This window comes from Mya arenaria, chromosome 7 (genome assembly GCF_026914265.1).
Source record: "Mya arenaria isolate MELC-2E11 chromosome 7, ASM2691426v1".
NCBI classification, from domain to species: domain Eukaryota; kingdom Metazoa; phylum Mollusca; class Bivalvia; order Myida; family Myidae; genus Mya; species Mya arenaria.
In genome coordinates, this window is record NC_069128.1 from 63,519,267 (window position 1) to 63,544,973 (window position 25,707).

A 25,707-nucleotide genomic window follows, 5' to 3' on the forward strand; every position below is an offset into this window, starting at 1 on the left:
CACGTGACTTTTTTTGCTCATCCCCGGTGATTTAGCTTTCATCGATATAACACGGGAAATATCGAATTCGAACTAATGAAGTTGTTCGGTACATATTTTTGCTGACGTAGATGCTTCTCCTGAAGAAATCCGACCAATGACAAGAAAGTTACAAGGTCAAACGTAAAAAAAATCCTAAAATAACAATGTAAACAAAATAGTTTACTGCAGGAAAAATACATTATTTCTAACGGACATATAAAAATAGAAGACGTTATTTTTTGTAGCGTTTGTACGATCGACGAGCATATTTAAAGCTGCACTCTCACATGTTTACCGTTTTGCCAACATTTTTGTCTTGGAATGAGCAACTTTTTGCATAAATATCTGCAAACTAGTAATATAAAACTGCTGACAAAAGATCAGATCGCAGATTTTCATAGTTCCGTTCGAAAGTAAATGTTTTATGGCTAAAAGCGTTACTTTCGGTTTAAAAAAATGCATAAAACATCAATTTTTGAACTTAAATATGAAAATCTGCAATCTGATTTTTGTCAGCAGCCTTATATCACTGATTTCCATGCATGTTTGCATAAATTGGCTCGTTCCAAGACAAAACATAAAAAATAGATATTTTTTATTAAATTACACATTTCGGATATTACATATTTCGGAAAAAATGTCAATAAATATGAAATAACCTATTAGTTACATTATTCCTACTAATTCCCGTAAGTTTTATGTACCTGTCTTCGTTTGTCAATTGTTACTGTTTATTTTTTATTGTTTAAATGAGTGTGTGTGATAAAGTTACTGATATAAATTACCACAAATAGTATGCCTGGAAATGTTTTGATTATGTATGTCTAATGGCTATTGAATGTCTTAATAAATTGACTGTTTGATGTTCTCTTTTATTTTCCCCTCCCATATGTATAACTTGTTATTACATTCTGACAACAGTTCTTCTTTATTTTGTTCACTTGTGTAAACGGAAGCTGATTCACACAATATGGAATACACATACTCATCACTGAGAGAGTGCTATGCTGCTAAACAGTGCTAAACAGTGCTGCCAAGACCAAACTTCGGGCGCCGAATGTTACAGGGTGAGAAAGATGTGTAGCCAGACAGAGGCTCAAACCCGGGACCACTGGCTTACAGAGCCAGTGCTCTACCGACTCACCCACGGACCGCTTACACACTTTCTCTCAACCAGTATAGGTATCGGTACCGTGACATGCTTCCTTGCAAACTGGAAATTCTTCATGGAATCTGAGGAAACTCAAGTACTTAGGGATACTCGTACTTAACACTAAGAGTGCGTTATAATGCCAAACAGTGCTAAACAGTGCTAAACAGTGCTGTCATGGCCCCACGTCGGGCGCCAAATGTTACAGGGTGAGAACAAGAGCGGTCACAGACAGCTATATCCCCCGCCTCGTGGGGCATTTTTAGTAACGAAAGCCAATTAATGGCAAGGGTAGTTTCTCAGGAACATAAGAAATGCGTAGAATTAAGAAAGGACAATAACTCTTTAAAAAAAGGTCAAATTGCAAAAGCCTGACAATATGCGCTGCATCACTTTATAGTCATAAACGTAAGAGGAGTTGCGAAGAAACCAATTTTAAATGTAAAATAAGCAAAGGGCAATAACTCTTTTAAAAATGGTCAAATCGCAAAAGCCAGACAATAAGCGCTGCTTCACTTTATGATCATCAATCTGTGAAAGTTTGGTAGAAATTACATTAAAAACGTAAGAGCAGTTGCGAAGAAACTAATTTTAAATGTAAAATAAGCAAAGGGCAATAACTCTTTCAAAAATAGTCGAATCGGGAAAGCCCGACAATATGCGCTGCTTCACTTTATGATAATCAATCTGTAAAAGTTTGGTAGGAATTGCATGAAAAACGTAAGAGCAGTTGCGAAGAAACCAATTTTAAATGTAAAAAAGGGCAATAACTCTTTCAAAAATGCCCGAATCGCGAAAGCCCGACAATATGCGCTGCGTAACTATATAGTCATCAATCTGTGAAAGTGTGGTAGAAATCGCATGAAAAACGTAAGAGGAGTTGCGAAGAAACCAATTTTGAATGTAAAATAAGCAAAGGGCAATAACTCTTTCAAAAATGGTCAAAGCAGGAAAGCCCGACAATATGCGCTGCTTCAATTTATGATCATCAATCTGTGAAAGTGTGGTAGAAATCGCATGAAAAACGTAAGAGCAGTTGCGAAGAAACAAATTTTAAATGTAAAATAAGCAAAGGGCAATAACTCTTTCAAAAATACTCAAATCGGGAAAGCCCGACAATATGCGCTGCTTCACTTTATGATCATCAATCTGTGAAAGTTTGGTAGAAATCGCATGAAAAACGTAAGAGCAGTTGCGAAGAAACCAATTTTAAATGTAAAATAAGCAAAGGGCAATAACTCTTTCAAAAATGGTCAAATCAGGAAAGCCCGACAAAAAGCGCTGCTTCACGTTATGATCATCAATCTGTGAAAGTTTGGTAGAAATCGCATGAAAAACGTATGAGGAGTTGCGAAGAAACCAATTTTAAATGTAAAATAAGCAAAGGGCAATAACTCTTTCAAAAATGGCCTAGTCGCGAAAGCCCGACAATATGCGCTGCGTCACTATTATTATAGTCATCAATCTGTGAAAGCGTGGTAGAAATCGCATGAAAAACGTAAGAGGAGTTGCGAAGAAACCAATTTCAAATGTAAAAATAAACAAATGGCTATAACTCTTTCAAAAATCGTTGAATCACAAAAGCCCGACAATATGCGCTGCTTCACTTTATGATAATCAATCTGTGAAAGTTTGGTAGAAATCGCAGGAGAAATGTAAGAGGAGATGCAAAGAAATGAATGTTGGCCGGACGGACGCACACACGCGCACACACACGCAGGCACGCACGGAATCGCGCCTACCATTACTATACTACTCAAAATTTGATAGGGATCATGTTTTTTAATGTAAAGTACATACGTATTTCAACAAAACGATATATCAACACTAAATGTTATCAAATGGCATTGTTTCCGGTTTCAAATGTCATAAGATATCAGTACCAAACCAATTCCGTTCAAGCGTAACGGACTCCTAAACATGATAGGGGTCAAAAGCAGGCGTATATCAGGTTGTCAACAAATTTGGAAAGTCAACAGAATATCTTTGAACTTTTCTTAGACCATGTTAGTAGCGTGTGTGATGTCCACGAGCGTCAATAAAAGCTTGACATCGCCTCCGCATGTTGCTGATAAGCCTCCGAGCTGTTGCTGAGGGAGTCTGGCCCATTCCTTCTGAAGCGCTGTTCTGAGCTGAGGAACCGTTGTTGGCTGGGCCGGACGAGCAGAAACAGCTTTCTGAAGAATGTCCCAGGCATGCTCAGTCGGGTTCATGTCGGCGGAACGAGCTGGCCAGTCCATACTCTCGATGGTAGTATTTTCCAGAAATTGGTTTGTGATGTTTGCTCGGTGTGGGCGCGCATTATCATTAATGAGAATGAAATCAGGACCGATTGCACCTACATACGGTCGAACATAAACGTCCAGGATCTCGTTACAATAACGAACAGCCGTCAACGTACCGTTTTCAATTACATGTAAGACTGTTTTCCCGTGCATGCTGATTCCGGCCCATACCATGACTGAGCCCTTGCCATAACGGTCATGTTCGGCGACACAAACTGGAGCAAAACGTTTATTACGTCCCCTCCACAAAACGATATATCAACACTAAATGTTATCAAATGGCATTGTTTCCGGTTTCAAATGTCATAAGATATCAGTACCAAACCAATTCCGTTCAAGCGTAACGGACTCCTAAACATGATAGGGGTCAAAAGCAGGCGTATATCAGGTTGTCAACAAATTTGGAAAGTCAACAGAATATCTTTGAACTTTTCTTAGACCATGTTAGTAGCGTGTGTGATGTCCACGAGCGTCAATAAAAGCTTGACATCGCCTCCGCATGTTGCTGATAAGCCTCCGAGCTGTTGCTGAGGGAGTCTGGCCCATTCCTTCTGAAGCGCTGTTCTGAGCTGAGGAACCGTTGTTGGCTGGGCCGGACGAGCAGAAACAGCTTTCTGAAGAATGTCCCAGGCATGCTCAGTCGGGTTCATGTCGGCGGAACGAGCTGGCCAGTCCATACTCTCGATGGTAGCATTTTCCAGAAATTGGTTTGTGATGTTTGCTCGGTGTGGGCGCGCATTATCATTAATGAGAATGAAATCAGGACCGATTGCACCTACATACGGTCGAACATAAACGTCCAGGATCTCGTTACAATAACGAACAGCCGTCAACGTACCGTTTTCAATTACATGTAAGACTGTTTTCCCGTGCATGCTGATTCCGGCCCATACCATGACTGAGCCCTTGCCATAACGGTCATGTTCGGCGACACAAACTGGAGCAAAACGTTTATTACGTCCCCTCCACACTCTGGAACGTCGATCTGTAAAGTCAATACAAAACTTTGACTCGTCTGTAAAAAGCACTGTGGTCCATTCGTTTAACGGCCATCCAACGTGTTGACGTGCCCATTCCAAACGGTCCTGGATGTGGTATCGGGTCAATGGGATGCAAAATGCCGGTCGTCGTGCCATCAAGCCAGCACTATGCAAACGATTTCTGATGGTTTGCGTTGAAACTCTTACGTTTCGGGCGTTCTGGAAGTCATTACGTAACGAAGTGGCGTTACAAAAGCGGTTACATCTGGCTAAAACCGCAATGTAACGATCCTGAACGTCAGATGTAGCCTTTGCACGACCACCACCATGTCGATGTTGAGCATTTCCATTCGTTTGATAACGATTCCACATCCTGCAAACTACACTTTGTGACACATTCAGGTGTTCTGCCACAGTCCTCTGAGACAACCCTGCCTCCAGCATTCCAATGCCAACATGCATTTCATCAGGAGTTAAACGTCTTCTGTTTGGCATTTTGAACAAAATGTGGTAGATGTTCCGAGTAAAAATCGAATACACGAAGCGAAAAACAAGAAATGACCACATTTTTAAGTTGTTTCATGTATTCCAAAACGCCTTATTTCGTGGGTATGCTTTTTCCGTTCTGCCCGTGCACCCACTGGTAGCAATACAATCAAAATCATCAAACATTCTGGAGCCCTACGAAGGGATAAAGCTAATGCTTTGAAATTAAATAAGCATGCTTATTTGGTTAAGTTTTTACAAATAACTAATCAAGTGATCCTTATCAAATTTTGAGTAGTATATATCCCCTCGCCTTTTCAAGGCGGGGGATAAAAATTAGGAGCAAGACCGGGGCTAGATCCCGGGACCCCTCGCTTACAGGGCGAGTGATCAACCAACTGAGCTACCGGATGGCTTACATACCTGAATAGATATCGGTACCGTGACATACTTCCCCGCAAACTGCTTATTCGTCCTCGAAATCAAGGAACAAAAGTGCTAAGTGATACATGAGTAACACTGTAATGCTGCCAAACAGTGTTGGCACGGCACAACATACAGGATATGAAAATATCTGTAAGCAGTCCGGTGCATGGATCACTGTAAAATTAGAGTACATGCAAAACTTGAACCAGAATTTCTAAATCGAACAATATAAGTCGAACAATAAACGACAATAATTTGCATCTGTATATGCTGTAAATGGTCTTAATGCAATACATCAAGTAGTTGCTGATATACTAACCTATGTGTGCTTACTTGCAAAACCTAAACCAGAATTTTTAAGTCTATTAAAAGGCCATATATTGCATTATATGCAATAGAGTTATCTAACTAAACAAATTAACTAAGTTGGACAGTTGTGAACACACGTCTTAAGTTTCCAAGCACTACATGATGCATTTGCTGAGATAATGACTTAAAGATGCTTACATGAAAAACCTTAACCAATGTTTGACGCCGACACATACGCTAGTGGGAGAAGTATAGTTCTCCATGTTCTTCAAATAGTCGAGCTAAAAACTATGCAAATGTTCAATCCTTACAACTTCAAGCAACGGCGTTGATAAAAGGAAGGACAGTACTACACGTAGGAAAAATGACTCAAATATCGTCCACTCGGGGTTCTGTACTTGCCACACCCTTCACGTACAAGTAAACACACGTTATAACCAGACAAAATGTTATGAACTGTCCCAATGCGGAGCACTTGAAATAGAAATAAATGGTTGGAAACGAGAGAAAACATTTGTCTCAAGGGATCTTGAAAATATTCATACCATTTGTCGAGTAAAGAGCAGATACAAAAAACACAGAATGGCAGTGCAAAGTAACGCCACGTCACGGTTCTGACTCAGACCGGTCGGAGTCGGTGAGCTAACCGCCCAGGATTACTCACATACTCTCTGACCTATGTGAATCAGTGTCGTGACATTCTTCCAAGCAAACTGGAATTCCGTCCAGATACACAATTAAACACTGAACTATCTCTCAAAAGAGGGATGGTGCCAAAGAATGTCGTCACGTGGTTCAATCTCACGATCAGGGTAAACCTACCACTGAAGTATCATGGTCGTTTACCAAACCGTTTTGGAGTTTTTGTGCGGACTAAGTTTTCATATGACTATCGTCATTGACCTTTTTTCTAATGACACCAAAACTATACTGGTTAATTGCTTGTCAATTGCAACCTTCATCTGAATGTTCATGGTTTTATATCAAACCGTTCTACTGTTATAATGCGTTCACAGTTTTCATAAGACCGTTGACTGCGACCATGACATTTGACCTTCTGACCAACAAAGCAATAGGGGAATCTAATGGTCAAGGTCAACTTACCACTGAAGTGTCATGGTCGTTAATCAAACCGCTCTGGAGTTATTGTGTGGGCACACTATTAATAAAACCGCCAATCTTGACCATTGACCTACTTACCCCCCCCCCCCCCCCGCCCAAGAAGGGGTCATCTACTAGTCGGTGGCAATCTACCACTCCAGCGCATGGTCCTATATCAAACCGTTTTCGAGTTATTATTGTGCGGACAAAGTGTTCATAGGGTTTGTTAACCGTCACCTTGACCCTTGACCTCAAAATTAACAGGATTGATCCAATGGGCAATGGAAACCTACCCATGTGAATCATTGTCTCAGATCAAACCGTTCTTGAGTTACAATGGGCATTTTAGAACAGGTTTTTGCACCACAAGTTGGTGAAACTTATCGTTAAAATCGATGAATTGTGAATGAGATTTTCATAGTTATCTTGGATTTCTGCATGATTCCAAAGAATCCTCCACCCCTTAGGAATGCGTCAGAATTGCGGACCATTGGGATATCCTAGAAAAGGCCCATTATTATTATTATTATTATTATTATTATTATTATTATTATTTTCGTATCAGTATTGTTGTAATGATCAAAGCGCAATTACTATAACTTTATTAGCTTGGTAAAAGTAGCTTACTTAACAAGAGTTACTCACCTTTAGTTTTGTTAATTTAATGTAAGATGTCGAGTGAAATATATTGAACGCGGTGGCAATAACGTTGATTTGTAGAATCGTAGAGTATCTGCTAATAAGCCGTACCACACGGACATTACGACCGGAAATGGTATCAAGGGTGATATTTTATATGCTATATTGTGGTACATACATCATCGATTTCCTTCACTGAATAGGTTCTTAACTATATCATGCAATCCGATAAGCTACATCACTCTTAGATTAACTTAAGACCAACATTGAATACCGAGCTAGGAACTGAACTCATATCTGGGAAAATACGCTGCACTGGCGGGGGCGGGTGGGGGTGGGTGGCGCTACAGTAACTCGTCATTATGTTGAGCGTAAACGTCTTCTAGACCCATCGTTCATTTGTCCTCTTACTATAATTAATATATTCTAGATACTATTTATTCATACTAGTAAGTTTGGATCTAGATATTTATAATTAGTATTATCATTCCTTTGCAAACATGTACTCGTATGCAAGGATCTAATCTAAAAAAGTGAAAATGAGACAATCATATTAACAGTTTTTCTCTAAGTCATAGCGATAGTTTTTTCGTATTTCCAAAATGGGCATTATGAAGAAGTGATTCAAGTTTATAGAGTTCAGTATATAGTATACTGTATTGTGTCCATATACGTAATATAGGGGAAATAAATACATTTTAAAAATTAACTAGACCCTAGGAATACCGAGATGCGGTGGCGTGTGCAGTAATCCAAGCCAGAAACACGGCCGGAACAGCTTGAGTGTTTTTTTTTCCTGCAGATGATGAAGTAGGGGAGTGGGAGCGAGATGCAGGCGTGAACCTTGAGGCCGGTAAAACAATGACGATGTAGAGTCCCAGGTGTGCGGTCACCGCTCCGGTATTTTCGAGTTGAAGAAAAACCTTTCCGCAGATTAGGCAAAAGATTTGAAAAAAACACGTGCGTATTGTCTCTGAAAATGTGTGTACAAAGTTTCATTTGAATATATTTCAGTTTTTGATTTATGGCCAAGTTTTTTCGGGACGATTCCGACGACAACGCCACCAAGGCTTACAGAATACCTCATCTTCCTTGAAAAACAGAGGCGCTTTACAAGAGCCGCAATGTGTATTTTAGTAGAACAGGGGGCATAACTCGACAAAGCTTGAGATGCTTTACATGTGCGTATTGCGTCTGGCAGCATGTATACCAAGTTTCATTCGAATATTTTGAAGGAAAATGGCCGCTCCGATTGTAACTGATTTACAATATGTACTACATACTTGTACTACTTTAATTATTTGCATCAAAGTGACCAATCCACTAAGTCTGGATAACCTTCCGCTATTTATTCCACAAAGGTAAATTCTAAGCTTATTTGTAAATGTTTATAAATACAGAAATAAATACACAGGTTGCCTAAGGAATATTATATTCTTATAATTACCAAATGATCCTGATAGACAAACGGCTTTTAGTAAAATCTGGGCCACCGTGCCACCGTTCTATACAATTTAAATATCTTCTTTTATAATTTTTATGCAGCAACAAAATGTATACCTTCGATACGAACGGGTATGTATAACCAATAATCCATTTACTTAAGAGTGATAAAATGTCAATTTAATGTACTTAACTGAAGTTTCTTCCGTTTTACACATTTCGTGTACGGCATGTGAACGGCAGACTATAATCAGCTATAAACCCACTATTAAAATCTCAAAATATAGTTTATTGTAACAAAATGTATTTATTAACAGATACATTAAACATTAAAATTATACTTAGACGTTAAGTGTACGGTACTCTCTTGGTAGGGTGGCCCGGGTTTTAGTAATAGCGTAGACAAACTTGTGATAACATTATTGGGTAAGTGATCTCATGTTCGCGTCACCTTCTGTAGAGGCAATAATGTTGGCACCGTTTTGCAATGTTGACAAACTGCACTGCTTGTCCGTCATCCGTTTGTACTTTCTCCCTGACATTGATCTCGCACAGACGTTTATATGCTGGCCAAAGTTGTATGCGGGCATCCTTTTTTCATTTAGGGAATTCTCGGGAAATACAAACGTTTGTATATCCTATCTAGAACTTTAAATCTATCTAGAACTTTAAAGACTTGATCTGTGTCGGGAAATCAGAATATCGTTTAACATTTAACGTTACAATATGTCCAATGAGGCTGTCATCACTGACATAACATGTATCCTCTGAAAATCCCAAGTGGTTGCGCAAGACACACATGACAGCATCACGAGGAGTTTGGCCTTCAGCCTCGACAACACCGCATAATATCAAGTTACTTTCTCTTATCTCGTATCTCTCTCCAAATGTTTATATTCTAATATTCTGAGTCGTTGATCGAAGACTACGAGGTGTGCATTGCCATTGGTGATGAATTTTATCTTTTCCAACTTCACCTCTGCAATCTTATCATTCATTGACTTTGTTCGCTCATGCTATACATTATAATAGTATGTTGATCATCCACTGTCATGTTGTTACAATACCAATGTTTCAGTGACAATATAAATGTATATATAAATGTATCAGCTACTCGCTATAATTTATACAGTGGTAAATATTTGCAAAAAAAAATATTATAAAATAAGCATATAATCACTTTCGGATATCCTGTTATTTTCCATACAATATACACATCCATGCATCTAAACGTTCTCTTTTCTACTGTGGATAACTTTTAAACTGTTGAAACAAAATATTCAAAGAGTGTGTATCGTTACGATGCATAAACGGATTAGCGCTGGAAAGTACTCAAACTTTATTTCGTCTTACGATGTACATCTATACTTTATCATTCGACATTGTGTTTTTAATAGCAAAACCTGCAAAATGGTGATGTTTTCATGCATTAATGAACCATACAAATAATTTAAAACCTACATAATAACAAACACATGCACATTTTGAAATATTATTCAGATATGAGTACATGTATTAGGCGAAATCCAAATTCAAATTTTCAAACATGAGTTAAATAGCAAATTCTTCAATGCCATAAATAAAAAGGAAAACAATCGGCTGAATACGCTAATACAATATTTTTTAATGTGGCTGTAGGTTTTGCTTTGAATGCGGAATTTATTATCACTGTTACAGCTAATCGCCTGTTCTTCCCCCAAGAAAATTGTGGTTAGGGTATTTCAAGCCAGGTCGTAAAAAAGATCCATCAACATTACCACCGTCCATATGATACATCCTTGCGTCAATCGGCTGCCAAAGCCGTTTCCTATTGCGCACAGTCTGTATTCTGTGACGGTAAATATTGCATTTCCTTTGATAAGCCACATCAGCAACAGTATCACCATCACTGTCGTCATAATCAACATCAGGCTCACTCATATAATCAGGCGGGGGCTCATCTACTTCTGCATCCATCTCCAAATCATGTTCAATCTCCTTCAAGTGTTCTTGAAATTCTTGCGCTTTAGTCTTTGCTCGTCTTGAACAGAAACACCCAAACACCTTAGTGCTCGAAATAAAATGGCAGAAAGTTCTCCATCGATGGGAAAGCATAAAAATAAATTGGGTCAAAAGCAAAATTGCAAAAATTGACAGGAACAATACTGATAATGGTTCATAATTTCCCGCGATATAGAACCCATCTAAACTTTCTTTGCTTATTTGTAATTGCAACAGCGCTAATGCTAGAATAAAGTTCAACATAAAGAAACCGTACACACAATTGTTCCTCAATGAAATTAATTCACGATTAAATTTATCTTGAAGTTTCTTATTGTTTTCGAGTGGCTTCAAATATAGGTTAATAAATTTTGTCCAAAATTCCTCCTCATCTTCCTTCAGTTGAATTGTTCTAAACATTTGTTTTGAGTCTGTTAGTTGTACCTTTATCCAGTAGCTATCATCTTCATTATCTATAATTTCCTCAACTTGTTGGCTTTGTTGTTCAATGCGGTCCAAATTTAACCCATTGGAATCAAGTTCAGCGACTTTTGCCTGCAGGAAATGTTGAGCAAGAGTAAGAAGCAAACGCACAGACGATCTTTTGTTTCCACTTTCTACTTCAGACTGGGATGATTGAGATTTGGATTCTCGAGTACCCCAACTGATGTCATGTAGATTGCACACGTAAAACACTGTCAGAAAAATAAATGTAGAGGGCACAGAAACGAAATAAAGCAAGCCAGGAAACAAGCATGTGAACTCTTGAGGGTGAAGCAACGCGGATATCAGGAATATTAAACCAACAAATATAAGGAAAATCACGTTTGGAGAAAGAACCGTCTCGCTCACAATGTTTAAAATCATGCCGATTGTTACAATAACCATTACAAACGTGTACGCTGTACTTAGTATTGCGGCCACAATGAGCTGCTTTTTCTGAGTCACTGTCAGGCATAACACTGCGAACAAAACTACCGGAGTCACGGCTACGAAAAATGCATGCCATGGCTTCAAACTTAATACTGAACTAAATGACCCTGCTATCATAACAAGGACAGTTCCAGGAGCAATTATACTTGTTACAACTAGCACTAATTGATATAGCATAAAGAAATGGTTGATTTCTGCGTTGTTTTGTACTAGTTGTTTCCAAGAAAGTACCAAGTCCATCATGTTGGCCAAAGTTGATGGTGACCAACGCCGTCTTTGAACAAAGAAGTCCCAAAAGTTCTCTGGTGCAAACGTTTTTGCATCTGAGGCTGCGCAGTAGTCTATCTTGTATCCTCGTTTAAGAAGAAGAGTGCAAAGCCATCTGTCCTCGCCTTGTTCAAACTGCACAAGGTGAATTCCCGCCTCTGGCTCTCGAGTGTACGTTTTCAAGACGTTATCGTCAACTAGGGCAGATGCTCGAAATATAGAAAAGCATCCAGGACAACAGAGGACGGAACCAAATATATGTTCGCATGCTTTTTGAAGCCAGTGTCCGGCTGCATATTCGAACTGTTGGTACCAGACCATTGGACCTGAAGTGAATAATTATTAAATGAATTGAGACTTATACTGTTAAAGAAAAACGTATTGGCATAAAGCAGTACAATGCAGATTGAAAAGTTAATTTGTTGAAATGCATGTATATTTTTTATAAATGAATTTGATAAATGTTAATAGTTCTAGCTACCTGAACCTATGGGATGAATCCTGCCACAAACTGCTCCGACACGGCTGTTCATCTTCATTCGATCCATCATTCGCAGAACTGACTTCGGCTTAAAGTCTACATCGCCGTCAAGCGTTAGGATGAATGTGTTCTTTAGCTGTTCAGTGATTGATATTCAACATAAGATCATCAGTAATGGAATCTGAAATTTTTGGTGATTTTAATGGCCACATAATAGCGCACATACTTCTAGAAAATAAATGCTTTAATGAAGTCCATTGATAATTTTACATGAAAAAATTCCCAAACAGTTCATAGAATAAAAAAACTTGCCTTGTCTTTGAAGGTATCTGGATAGGCCTTTTCCATTTTATACAATAAACAATAGTACATATACATCACCTGTATTGGAAAAGAAAAGTTAATTAGCAATAAAATAAAAAAGCAAGTGTGGCACACAGTAATAAACCACCCTTACAAATTTTGTAAAAAATACCTTAATAAAGATAATATATATTCAGGTATATATTCCTTGTTATAACAACCTTACTAATAATGCAGCTTGAACCTCAGGTACAAAACAAGTAGCACACGCTCACGCGCGCACACAAGCACGCACAAACACACACTCACACACACAGACACACATACGATATCAACAATTACAACTCAAGGCGAAAACGGGTGTTACCTGCGACCATCGTTTTCGGGCCCTTATCTTTTTCTTATCCTTCAAATGTACCGTCACATGTGTTCCGCCTGGTAGTTGTAAAATGAATTGTCCGCCATAAGGTGTCTGAACCATTTTCTTTTTGAAAGTCTTATTCCACCTCACGAGTTCCTTGTCTTTCAAAACAGAACTGCTCGTAAAAGAACAAACATATGGTTTTCTTCTTTGTCATTAGGCTGCTTATAAAGGTGAACCGAAGCCGCAACACTAAATTGAATTCATGAAAAAATGCAAACAAATGATTTCGGCTTTTTTTTCTGTAGTCTACTTATTTGAAAATTAACAAGTACTTTTACCGATAAATTATCATTCGTGCAACTAAAAAAAATCATTTTCACTATTTTACTGTGGGAATAACGCTTACTACATACCCAACGGCCTTTTGCAAACATGACATAAACTGGAGCAAATATTCATTAACCTCACGGCCGTTTTTTGTTGAGCAAAATGCGTCGTCAAATACTATTTGAACTGAAATACAAAAAAGGTTTTACTTGAATATCTTTGGCCATGATCTAATAACATTTTATATATTTTGACATACGTTTACTTTGAAACAAATGCAAATTACAGGTGACCCATAACGACATTTGAGTAGTTTACTTACCTTCAATATTAATTTTATCAGAGTCAATTGTTATCTTTTCAGCGTCTTGTTTCTCGTCCTCTGTCCTTTTTCCATCTACTCCTTCGTTGTCGGCTTCCTCTCGAAGTAGTAAATGCAAATCTAATCTGATGTGTTAATAGAAAAAAGAATTAAATAATTGTAACAATGCATGTACAATTTTATACGTGAAATAAGTTATGGAAAAAAGTCAATCTGTCCGTTGGATTCCGTCTCAGCGAAACTTCTTTTCTGGGTTTATTTCTTTGTCCAAGGAAGGAATATAAATGGTTAAACTTTAAGTTCCGCAACACCGTAACTCCAATATTTGAATCGATTTTTAAAACGTACAACTTGATTTTCTCGAAAGAAAATAGAACATGCATTATTATTATTGACATATGGCAACGATATCATATCAAAGAAACAGTTTTGTTTGCATGGAATATTTTCTGAGCAAGATAAATTTATCTGAAAGGGTTCAAGTTATTACACCTGCAAATAGACTTAAGAAGCTGGCACATTTCTTGACATGTTTCGTGCCACATGGTTACGCAGATGATGACTTTTGGAACGTCATCACCCTGTTGCACACTGTCCCTATACAACCCTCCAATTTCATGGTCATTTCTCCTTCGAAGTAGCATGTTCAAATCGGGGAAGAAGAAATCATAAAGACTGCCAGAAAACAACCTGAAGACGAACAAACGTAAACATTTCTCATTAACACTTTCGTATTGTTTTATTAATCAATACATTAATTTGCTTCATGAAGTAACTTTTAGGGGAAAAAAATATTACCGTATATATATTAAATTGCCAAACATATTCTTCTGACATGAGTGTAAAATAACTAAATCTTCTTCAACGAACCTTTCCAGTTTTGCCATTCTTTCGACCCTAGGAACCCAGATGTACCATGTTAATGTGATAACAGCAATCCAAGCCAAACCCTCACTCGCGATGAAAAACTTCAACTGATTGTCTTCAGGCATAGAACATGTCAGACTTATTCCGACCATGTACTGGGTACTTTCAAGAAAGTCATTGCACGAAAGTCTAACTACAGCAATTATTGATAACATTGGGGTGAGAATGAGTGGCAAAGCAAATGAAAATTGCTGCATTAACAATCGACAAGCCAGCGAAGATAATTTCGAAATTGCAAATGAGCATGTCATTATTCTAATTTCAAACTTATAGATATCATAAAACTCAATAAATTGATTGAAAATTGTTTGGTAAAAGGCAATCGTCAAATCCGATGTCTCATTTCCATGTTGCTGTATTGGTGTGGAATTTGTGGACGGTTGGGATCCAATGAGGTCATACTCGTTTGTCAGGAATGATTTAGAATTGTTCTTGTTGTCGATTATTTCAATAAGTTTCATGTCTAAATTCAGCACTATCGAAATGATAAACATTAAGCATGTTAACCAACGAACAGTCAATCGAATACATTCTGGTTTTTGTTCGGTTTTGTACTGTTTATCTTCTATTTTAGATTCACTTGTCTCCGAATGGGAATCTGATTCCCCTGTTGTTCGTTGTGTCTGATTTGTTGTTTTATTTCCATAGCAATGAAAATTATCCAAATAGCATAATGACTTAAATATCAAAAGAGTTGGCAACATCCAATTAAGTTTTTGATCAGAAGGAATTAGCCACTTCATGAAAAATAAAACACTCTCTCCTAGTGCCAAAACTGGGAAACCAGCTACACAAAGTTTGAGCAAAGAACATTTTCTTAAGCGTCCTTTGTCTTTTAGCCGACCAATTGTAGTCACGAACTGGCAAATGCTTGGAATAATTGGTAGTGTTGTTAGAACTAAACATGCCCTCAAACTGTCCAGTAATGGAAGCGCATAGATAATCAAATAGACCTCTCCGATAGTGGTCACGGCCTGTAGAATAGCTGTCTAAAATGGTTAATAAAACATGTACTGTTATATCTTAATTAACACTTTAACTACGAGTGTATTAACATCACAACGACTAGTTTGTTTATAAAGCTCGAACATATTGATAAATTATTCATAAACAGCAGAACAATCCATTTAAGGAGGTCGACTTACCGCGATGTGATGTATTGTCCAGTTTGTCTTCTGATCTTGGAAAATTACTCTCCAAAAAGTGATCAGAGATCTGATGAATTCAAAAAATGCAATGCAAACGAGAATTGAAATTGCTCGATGTTTCTTGTTTTCAACTTTAGACTGAAAATGAAATTCAATTTTAATTCTTCTGATTTGATTTTTCGGAACATTTTTGTAAACAAGTGAATGCAGTCAGCCGTTGGTTAAACGGTTCATGCATTTCCGGATTATTTTTAGTTGATTTAACGTAAAATGGCTATATTGGTAGTTGTACAGCGATATAGGGATATTTCCACACGTATCTATATTTTAATGATACCAATTATTATACCTTACTCATTTAATTCCCTATAAAATATGTTGTAAACTTCAGCGGGCAACAATTTTCACTCTAACCCCGATATGTTATCTTCCCACTGACGACATAGTACGATGTGATACGGGGTTAACCTTCTCACGTTTCGTCTGTTTCGTTCAGGCGCTTTGTTTATATTCTAGTATCAGACAACAATGGCGAGTTTGCAACAATTTCCGCAAATGAAATACAGTACTAAAGAAATGAAGTAGGTTTGTTGTGTATAATAAAATGAATGGGGGGGGGGGCAGTGCAACCCGAGACCACACTGTCGACCCGAGGAGGCAACACTGTCGGCCGAGGCTTAAGCCGAGGTTAACATTGTTTGCCGAGGCAATATTTATATCGTATGACGATCTGTGTACTTTTTATATTCGTGCAAAACTGATGTGTTTGAGTCGCTGATAAATAGTTTCCACCAAGCATTTATACTCAACACGCATTTAACATAGCTTAGTTTGATAATGTTCATATCTGTTCTTCTGGAAGCCTTCATACTTCACAACGCTAGACCTTTTAGCATGAAGTTTCTCAGTTAGCGTTCAAAAGTTTTTAAAAGCTTTTAGCATAGTTAATTGCTACAAATGAAGTGTGTTTTACCTGTGATAGATTGTTTAGAAGGGTCAAGAAGTAAAGCCTGTGCAGGATTCCGCATGAAAGCAGCAATAGCGACAAAACTAAATAGAGCACAACTCGGCACATTTTCAAAAATTTAACATCCCAGTCGGAGGACTTGTTTTCCTTTATCTTAGTTTCTATTGGAAGGTTCCTGTAAATGAAGATGAGCAAAGCTTTCAAATTGAACATGTTTTATCACCCGGAAAATTGTACGACTACGGGGCTAGTCTCTTTAGTCTTTGTTGTATTATTGAGCAAATTGACGAACAATTTCTTTGCCATGTCACTTCTAGATATAAAAGTCAAATTAAAGGAACCGAATGGATACAACTGCCCTACCATATTTCTTTTATCTCTTGCATGTGATCTTTCTTTTCTGTATAAGAGCCTTTCTTTACGAATAGGCTCTTTGTAAGTGGGTTGTCCTCTTCGCTACTCAGCGTACTCTGCGGCGTCGACTGGCCAGAAGGGGGCTGCCGCTGACCAGTGTTGCGCAATTGGCCGGAAGGAGCCTCCCCGAGTATTTGCTGGGTTGGCATCTCTGACGATCTGAATTTCGACAAAAGCAGCTTTTAAAAACTTTTTCTTTTTTACATCTAAATATGCAAAAGAATAAAGTAAGCATATTGCGAGGTGGTTCGATAAGGAACTAGTTCGTTGTTTCTTATTTGAAATTTTCTATTTTGGTGCACTATTTCATTTCACAAAGTTGTTTAATTCGTGTGAAAAGATGAAACACATTACAATGAAGTGATTCTATGCCTATTTGCATCAATGTTTTATCAATGCAGAACATTATTGTTGATATGGGATAAACAAAATACCCAGATCTGACGCATTTGATCAAAGCGGCAAATCAAGGGAAGCAACCACGATACAAATCTAAGGGAAAATACCAAGGGATGCAAATCTTGGAAATAATGAAATGTTTTGGAAAATCAATCAAAAGAATATATTTTACACCATAATGAGTATCTTATATGAGTGTTTATTTCGAATTTATTTAGCTAGTTCATTTTAAACCGATAAAAACGAGGCTCTGTTTACTTTTTATCATCAATGTATGTTTTAAATCGTGTGAATCAAGCTTTGAACCTTGACTTAATATCAATTCAATTTAAATTAGTCAATTAATTTCGTGTTTTGGCAATTCTATTTTTTATCAGAAACAAACTTTTATTCACAATATGGTCGTATATGCTCACATGCTTAATTACCGGCACGACGTGATATAAATTGTTTTCATAGAAATTCAATTTTTCCAACATGATTTGCGACAAGCCAGAATAAACAGTCAACAACACACACAGAACACACGCGGATAATAAAAACATTGTGAAGCTCAACAAAACATAAATTTCGATGGGGTTGACTTTATAAGCACACATTCATCAATAACTGTAAACTTATTGCAATTTTATTCAAAGTACTTCAGAGGACTGTTGGCAAGGTGTTGCCTGTAGAGGTAGATGGAAATATGTTCCATTATATATGCTGTTCAATAACGTATTATCCTTGTGCGAAATGTCCAACATATTTTGGTATGATTGGTACAAAACGTCCACAATATATCTGGGTAGTAAAGTGTCGTGTTACGAAACGCCCAAGTTCAACATTCCGTCTCGTTCCGAGTAAATACGAACCATTCAATCCAACGTAACTAAATGACACACATTCTCATATATAACTCTAAAATTTCCGACAATCTAGACACGTTTGAATGTTATATAGCGTAAGTAAATAAAGTATACTTGAGTATAAAACTACACAATTCATTGGTTTAGATTGTCTAAACTGTTCAGATATGCAGATTTGTGAAGAGAAGTTAATATTTGAAGTATTCAAATTATTTGAAAAGTTCATGACATTTTAGTCGTGAATGATTATTCTGACTAAATCAACTTTTTGCCTTTGAATAAACTTATATTAGTATCAATTATTCAGATTTTTAACATTTTACCACAGTGTTACGCTATTATTAGATACTTAAGAATATACTAGTAATTATATGGCATATTCAATATGCTTTTGAGATTGTGGAAATACTAAAAGATGGATTGAATATGAATGTTCAAAGGAATAACTCTTAAATTTAAGAAACTCACATGAATTATTTTCTAGTTATCATATGTGATATAAGAACATGCCAAACAAAAAAATATAAATAATATGAATGATATGATTCATATATCAATGTCGTATTATTTAAGAAGCATTAAAATAAGATTCAAAACAGTATTGGAATGGCCCTATAGGGTGAATAAAAATTGGCAAAAACGAATGTCAAAATGTAATAACTAATGAAACGAATCACATCCAGCAGTTTTTTCAGTACTTTGATTTCCATAGGCTCCGCTCATTTTGCGCTGTTTCCTTTCTGGCATTGTTTCATGGCATCCATAACAGTAATCTTGGGAACAGCCAATCCTCTGAAGTATTCAAATCTCATACCTCGAACAATAGGTGCTCATAAATAAGAAAAAGTAACTGGATATACTTGTTTAGTTTGACATGCAGTTAAGTTAATAGTTATATGACAGGCCTAAGAATTGGATCAGATTTAAAAACTGTCCTGTGTCAGCTATTGTTATGTTTACAAAGAAGACATTAAGGACAGAATACTCCAATGAAGTTAATTTGTGTTATTGCTTTTTTTCTGAATAATAAGGTCAATGAGAGTTTAAGCTAAAGTTATAGACGGTTGCTTCACCCTGTTCTTTTTCGTACCATCCTTTTGACCTCATTTAAACCAGTATGGGCGCCCTCCTGCATTCATAGAAATAATTGCTTGAGATACTCATATGTTTATTTTGTTTTGATTAAAACTTGAAACATGATTATAAATCCATACAAACTTGTCATATTTGGCATTGAAATCTAATATTGCTTCACTTAAGTCTTTACATTTTCTGTGAAATTCGTAATGTTCAAAATCTTCACATCGTGGATGATTTTCTCCCTAAGCACCCAATTGCATTTTTGCATTACTCTGTTATTTTAAACCCTGGTTTGAAGCTGCACTCTCACAGATTGACCCCTTTGACCACTTTTTAATTTGTTGTCTTTGAATGAGCCAAGTTTTCCGTAAATATCTGAAAAACAGTTATATAAGACTGCTGATAACAGATCAGTTCGCAGATGTTAATATCTTCTCTCGAAAGTTGATGTTTTATGTCTGAAGGCGTTACTAACGCTTTAAGGAAAAGGAAATTTTCGGCAGTTTTACAATTATTTGGGATATGTTATTTCGTGAGTTATCTTATATGACTGAATAGATTGTTCAAAATGAGATCGGTTTTTAATTTCATAATTGTCGAATAAACGTACTAAATGCGTATTTATTATAACTTATAATGAGTGGTCTGTGTGTCGTGTTTATATGTGAGTATGTGTTATTTATAAGTTTGTGTCTCTAGTTCATTGTCGTTCTGGCACTTGTGTCTCTAGACAGGGTCTATTTTTGAATATTCAACAGTTGTGCTTGTCCCCGTAGTTTTCATTGTATTATCATAATACCATTGTATGAAATGCCTAGACTCTTTTGAAGACATTTATAATGAAGTTATGTTGTTGTTCTTTTCAGTAAAACTTAAAATAAATCGATGTTAATATATGTTATAGGTTAGTATTCTTTAAAAGAGTTTTTTAGAATTAAAATGAGTAACCTTTCCCAGAAGTCGTCAAAAACAACGACAATAAACACAGTGTACTATTTAGCCACGCATGTAACTTAAAGTGACTCGCGCACGTTTTTTCCCCGGTAATGCATCTGGATACACTTATATTATAACTATTTTACTCTCTGATACCCAATTTGAAGTATACGATGCCTGAAGTATAAAAGATATTCTTGTTTTAGTGGGGTGTGACCCATGCCGGTACAATCAAGGAAAATAAGAAAACTGACAACAAAACCTCACGCGGTTTTCAAAGACAATATTTGAGCATATATCAACATTTGTTCAAGGGTTCCAGCCGTCAATATCCTAGTTTTAACACTCCTAATTATTTGCCACACTTTATTCCGTCATACAAAGAAGTGCATTTTACAAAAACATGAGCGAGTTCCTTTTAAATGAAAATCAATTACAGTCGGGTTTAGGCAGATGTGCAAATGGATTTGGGAACCGAAATTAAACCTAGGGGCCGTTTTAATAAATATCTTAGTCGACTTAAATCGTGAATTGAAATCATCATAGTTACATTATTTTAATACATATTTGTGAGAATAAAACTTTGTCAACATTGAAAATAAAAACGAAGTTGAGGTATTAAAAACAAATCGATGTTTTGCCATTTGAGACTTTAAAACAGATTTACGATAATTGAAGAAACTACTAAAACCCTTTACTGAAACGCCCCCCCACGCCCCCCACTCCGGTAGTCAAAAACTTACTGTGATCATTAAACATTTGCTTTGTGAATCGTTGTACATACGTCTTCAAGGGTAATTGGTTTATTTAACAGCATCTGATAAGTTTTAAATTAATTTTCAATCTGCGATATTTAATATGTTTCGGCACTTTCGACATTCATTTGTAATATTGCAAAGGTTGTGTATAAAGTTAAATAACACGTTGCCACAAATACTCCAATTGCTAAAATTGAACAAACTAAATGTCTTATATAAAAACCGTTTTAGTAGGTATAAAAAACACCCTGATTTTTTAAATCAAATTTGATATTTTAGACAAACTCCTTTTCACCTACTATAAATTCAAGAGGACACTGAATACGATGAGAATTTGTAATGAAAGACCAAGTTATTACTTTAAAATAGATACGATCTGTGTCGTTGATTTAGGTCAGTCAAGGCTAAGCAACATGAATCCAGTTTAATGACACAAATTACAAAAAAAAAACATCACACAATTATTCGTACCACATAATAAAATGTTTGTTTTCCGAATCTGAAAATGGGTACGTAGGTTATCGTCTTGAACTATTGATCGAGATACTTTATTACATTCCATGTGTATTATTAACTTTCACGTGTTTTACATTCCATATGTATTGTTACCTTTTAGGTGTTTTACCTTCCATATGAATAATTACCTTTCATGTGTATAACCTTCCATATGTATTATAACCTTTCATGTGTATTACCTTCCATATGTATTATTACCTTTCATGTGTATTACCTTCCATATGTATTATAACCTTTCATGTGTATTACCTTCCATGTGTATTATAACCTTTCATGTGTATTACCTTCCATATGAATTATAACCTTTCATGTGTATAACCTTCCATATGTATTATAACCTTTCATGTGTATTACCTTCCATATGTATTATAACCTTTCATGTGTATTACCTTCCATATGTATTATAACCTTTCATGTTTTTTACCTTCCATATGTATTATAACCTTTCATGTGTATTACCTTCCATATGTATTATAACCTTTCATGTGTATAACCTTCCATATGTATTATAACCTTTCATGTGTATTACCTTCCATATGTATTATAACCTTTCATGTGTATAACCTTCCATATGTATTATAACCTTTCATGTGTATTACCTTCCATATGAATTATAACCTTTCATGTGTATTACCTTCCATATGAATTATAACCTTTCATGTGTATTACCTTCCATATAAATTATAACCTTTCATGTGTATTACCTTCCATATGAATTATAACCTTTCATGTGTATTACCTTCCATATGTATTATTACCTTTCATGTGTATAACCTTCCATATGTATTATAACCTTTCATGTGTATTACCTTCCATATGTATTATAACCTTTCATGTGTATAACCTTCCATATGTATTATAACCTTTCATGTGTATAACCTTCCATATGTATTATAACCTTTCATGTGTATAACCTTCCATATGTATTATAACCTTTCATGTGTATTACCTTCCATATGAATTATAACCTTTCATGTGTATTACCTTCCATATGAATTATAACCTTTCATGTGTATTACCTTCCATATGTATTATTACCTTTCATGTGTATTACCTTCCATATGTATTATAACCTTTCATGTGTATTACCTTCCATATGTATTATAACCTTTCAGGTGTATAACCTTCCATATGTATTATAACCTTTCATGTGTATTACCTTCCATATGTATTATAACCTTTCATGTGTATTACCTTCCATATGTATTATAACCTTTCATGTGTATAACCTTCCATATGTATTATAACCTTTCATGTGTATTACCTTCCATATGAATTATAACCTTTCATGTGTATTACCTTCCATATGTATTATAACCTTTCATGTGTATTACCTTCCATATGTATTATAACCTTTCATGTGTATTACCTTCCATATGTATTATAACCTTTCATGTGTATAACCTTCCATATGAATTATAACCTTTCATGTGTATAACCTTCCATATGTATTATAACCTTTCATGTGTATTACCTTCCATATGAATTATAACCTTTCATGTGTATAACCTTCCATATGTATTATAACCTTTCATGTGTATTACCTTCCATATGTATTATTACCTTTCATGTGTATAACCTTCCATATGTATTATAACCTTTCATGTGTATTACCTTCCATATGTATTATTACCTTTCATGTGTATTACCTTCCATATGTATTATTACCTTTCATGTGTATTACCTTCCATATGTATTATTACCTTTCATGTGTATTACCTTCCATATGTATTATTACCTTTCATGTGTATTACCTTCCATATTTTTATTACTTTTCATATGTTTTACCTTCCATATTTTTTATTACTTTTCATGTGTTTTACCTTCCATATTTTTTATTACTTTTCATATGTTTTACCTTCCATATTTTTTATGACTTTTCATGTGTTTTACCTTCCATATTTTTTATTACTTTTCATATGTTTTACCTTCCATATGTATTATTACTTTTCATGTGTATTACCTTCCATATTTTTTATTACTTTTCATGTGTTTTACCTTCCATATTTTTATTACTTTTGATGTGATTTACCTTCCATATTTTTTATGACTTTTCATGTGTTTGACCTTCCATATGTATTATAACCTTTCATGTGTATTACCTTCCATATTTTTTATTACTTTTCATGTCTTTTACCTTCCATATTTTTATTACTTTTCATGAGTTTTCTTTCCATGTTTTATTTAATTTTACCTTTTATGTATATTATATTTCATGCCTATTACCTTTACATCTTTAATGTGTGCAATTACCTTTCGTGTGTATTATTAACTTTCATGTGTTATGTGTAGCATTTTATTTGAAGTGTATTATTACCATTCATGTGTTAATTGCCTTTCATGTGTACTACTACATTTCATGTGTATTGTTACCTTGCATGTGTTTTATGTGATGTAATATATTTCATGTGTATAACAACTTTTCATGTTTATCATTACATATCATGTGTATTATAACCTTCCATGTGTATTATTTACTTGTATGTATATAATTACCTTTTATGTGTGTTTTGTGTTTTAATACCTTTCATGTATATTATGACCATTCATGTATATAATTACCTTTCATGTATATAATTACCTTTCATGTGTATTAATACCTTTCATGTATATTATGACCATTCATGTATATAATTACCTTTCATGTATATAATTACCTTTCATGTATATAATTACCTTTCATGTATATAATTACCTTTCATGTGTATTAATACCTTTCATGTATATTATGACCATTCATGTATATAATTACCTTTCATGTATATAATTACCTTTCATGTGTATAATTACCTTTCATGTGTATTAATACCTTTCATGTGTATAATTACCTTTCATGTGTATTAATACCTTTCATGTGTATTATTACGTTCCATGTATATTACCATCTTTCATTTATATTAATACATTTGACGTAAATAATTACATTTCATGTGTTTTATTACAATGTCATTACATGTGTATTATTAGATTCCATGTGTATAATTACATTTCATGTGTATTATAACCTTTCATGTGTATTACCTTTCATGTGTACTATTACCTTTAATGTGAGCTATTACCTTTTATACGTATAATTACCTTTCATATGTGTATATACATAAAGTTACAGTAGTTTATTTGTGCTCTTTATTTCAACTGAAATAGGACGTAAACTCACATCCTTACCATTTTTAAGGCAAAAACGTTGATTTATTATCTTGTTTTCAATTGAAATTTTAATTTTTCGTTTTCTGGTCATAACACCCTTTCAGATGATACAAAACTAAGAGATGGATCACCAGGCACTCAAAACTCGCATATTTTTGTAACGGATACCCGTTCAGTGCTGATGAAAGGCGTTAGTGTTATAGGTGTTGATGTTTTTAAAGGGACTAGACGACAGATGGTCCCAAAAGCAGCAAATACGATATATTTTCAAAACAAGGCTCGAATTATCTATACGAACTATTATGAGGCCGATAATACATCATTTTACATTATTAAAAGAATATTTCGTCGCTGTCTAAGCTAAGTTTGCCCGTTTTAAAATAACGCAAAATGGTTTCCCAGTTTATAGTGTGTATATTTAGCATATAAAAGACACGTGATTAGTACAGATGCTGTATTTAAAATTAGTGGGATTTACGTGGTAGGGAAACCCAGTAATTTTCGAATTGAAAAAAACCCGCAAAAACTGCGAAAGATACGTGTCGTAATCGATGTGATACATCAGTAAGTAAGATTCAATGCGATGTACACAGCGATATTAATTTTATGTACAAGTAAGTTATTAACGATTTTCTTTTTTTTCTTGCAACTGTATCATCTGGTGTCTAGTCCCTTTAAAAATTTCAAATAAAAATAAATGTAAAATAATTGGATGCTGGGCTTGTCATGAAGTTACATTGTATTATCTAG

General features: G+C 35.5%; 1 protein-coding gene across 1 annotated transcript; it reads right to left on the reverse strand.

Moving 5' to 3' along the window:
- Positions 1-10,517: 10,517 nt before the first annotated feature.
- On the reverse strand, positions 10,518-17,422 carry LOC128241332 (chitin synthase chs-2-like). Its single transcript, XM_052958262.1, has 9 exons — positions 17,223-17,422; positions 14,361-14,507; positions 13,818-13,942; positions 13,582-13,681; positions 13,172-13,340; positions 12,814-12,882; positions 12,502-12,637; positions 11,239-12,346; positions 10,518-10,860 (listed from the first exon to the last, which is right to left on the reverse strand). Exons 1-9 carry the CDS (start codon positions 17,420-17,422, stop codon positions 10,518-10,520), a joined length of 2,397 nt encoding a protein of 798 aa, XP_052814222.1.
- Between the last annotated feature and the right edge of the window lie 8,285 nt (positions 17,423-25,707).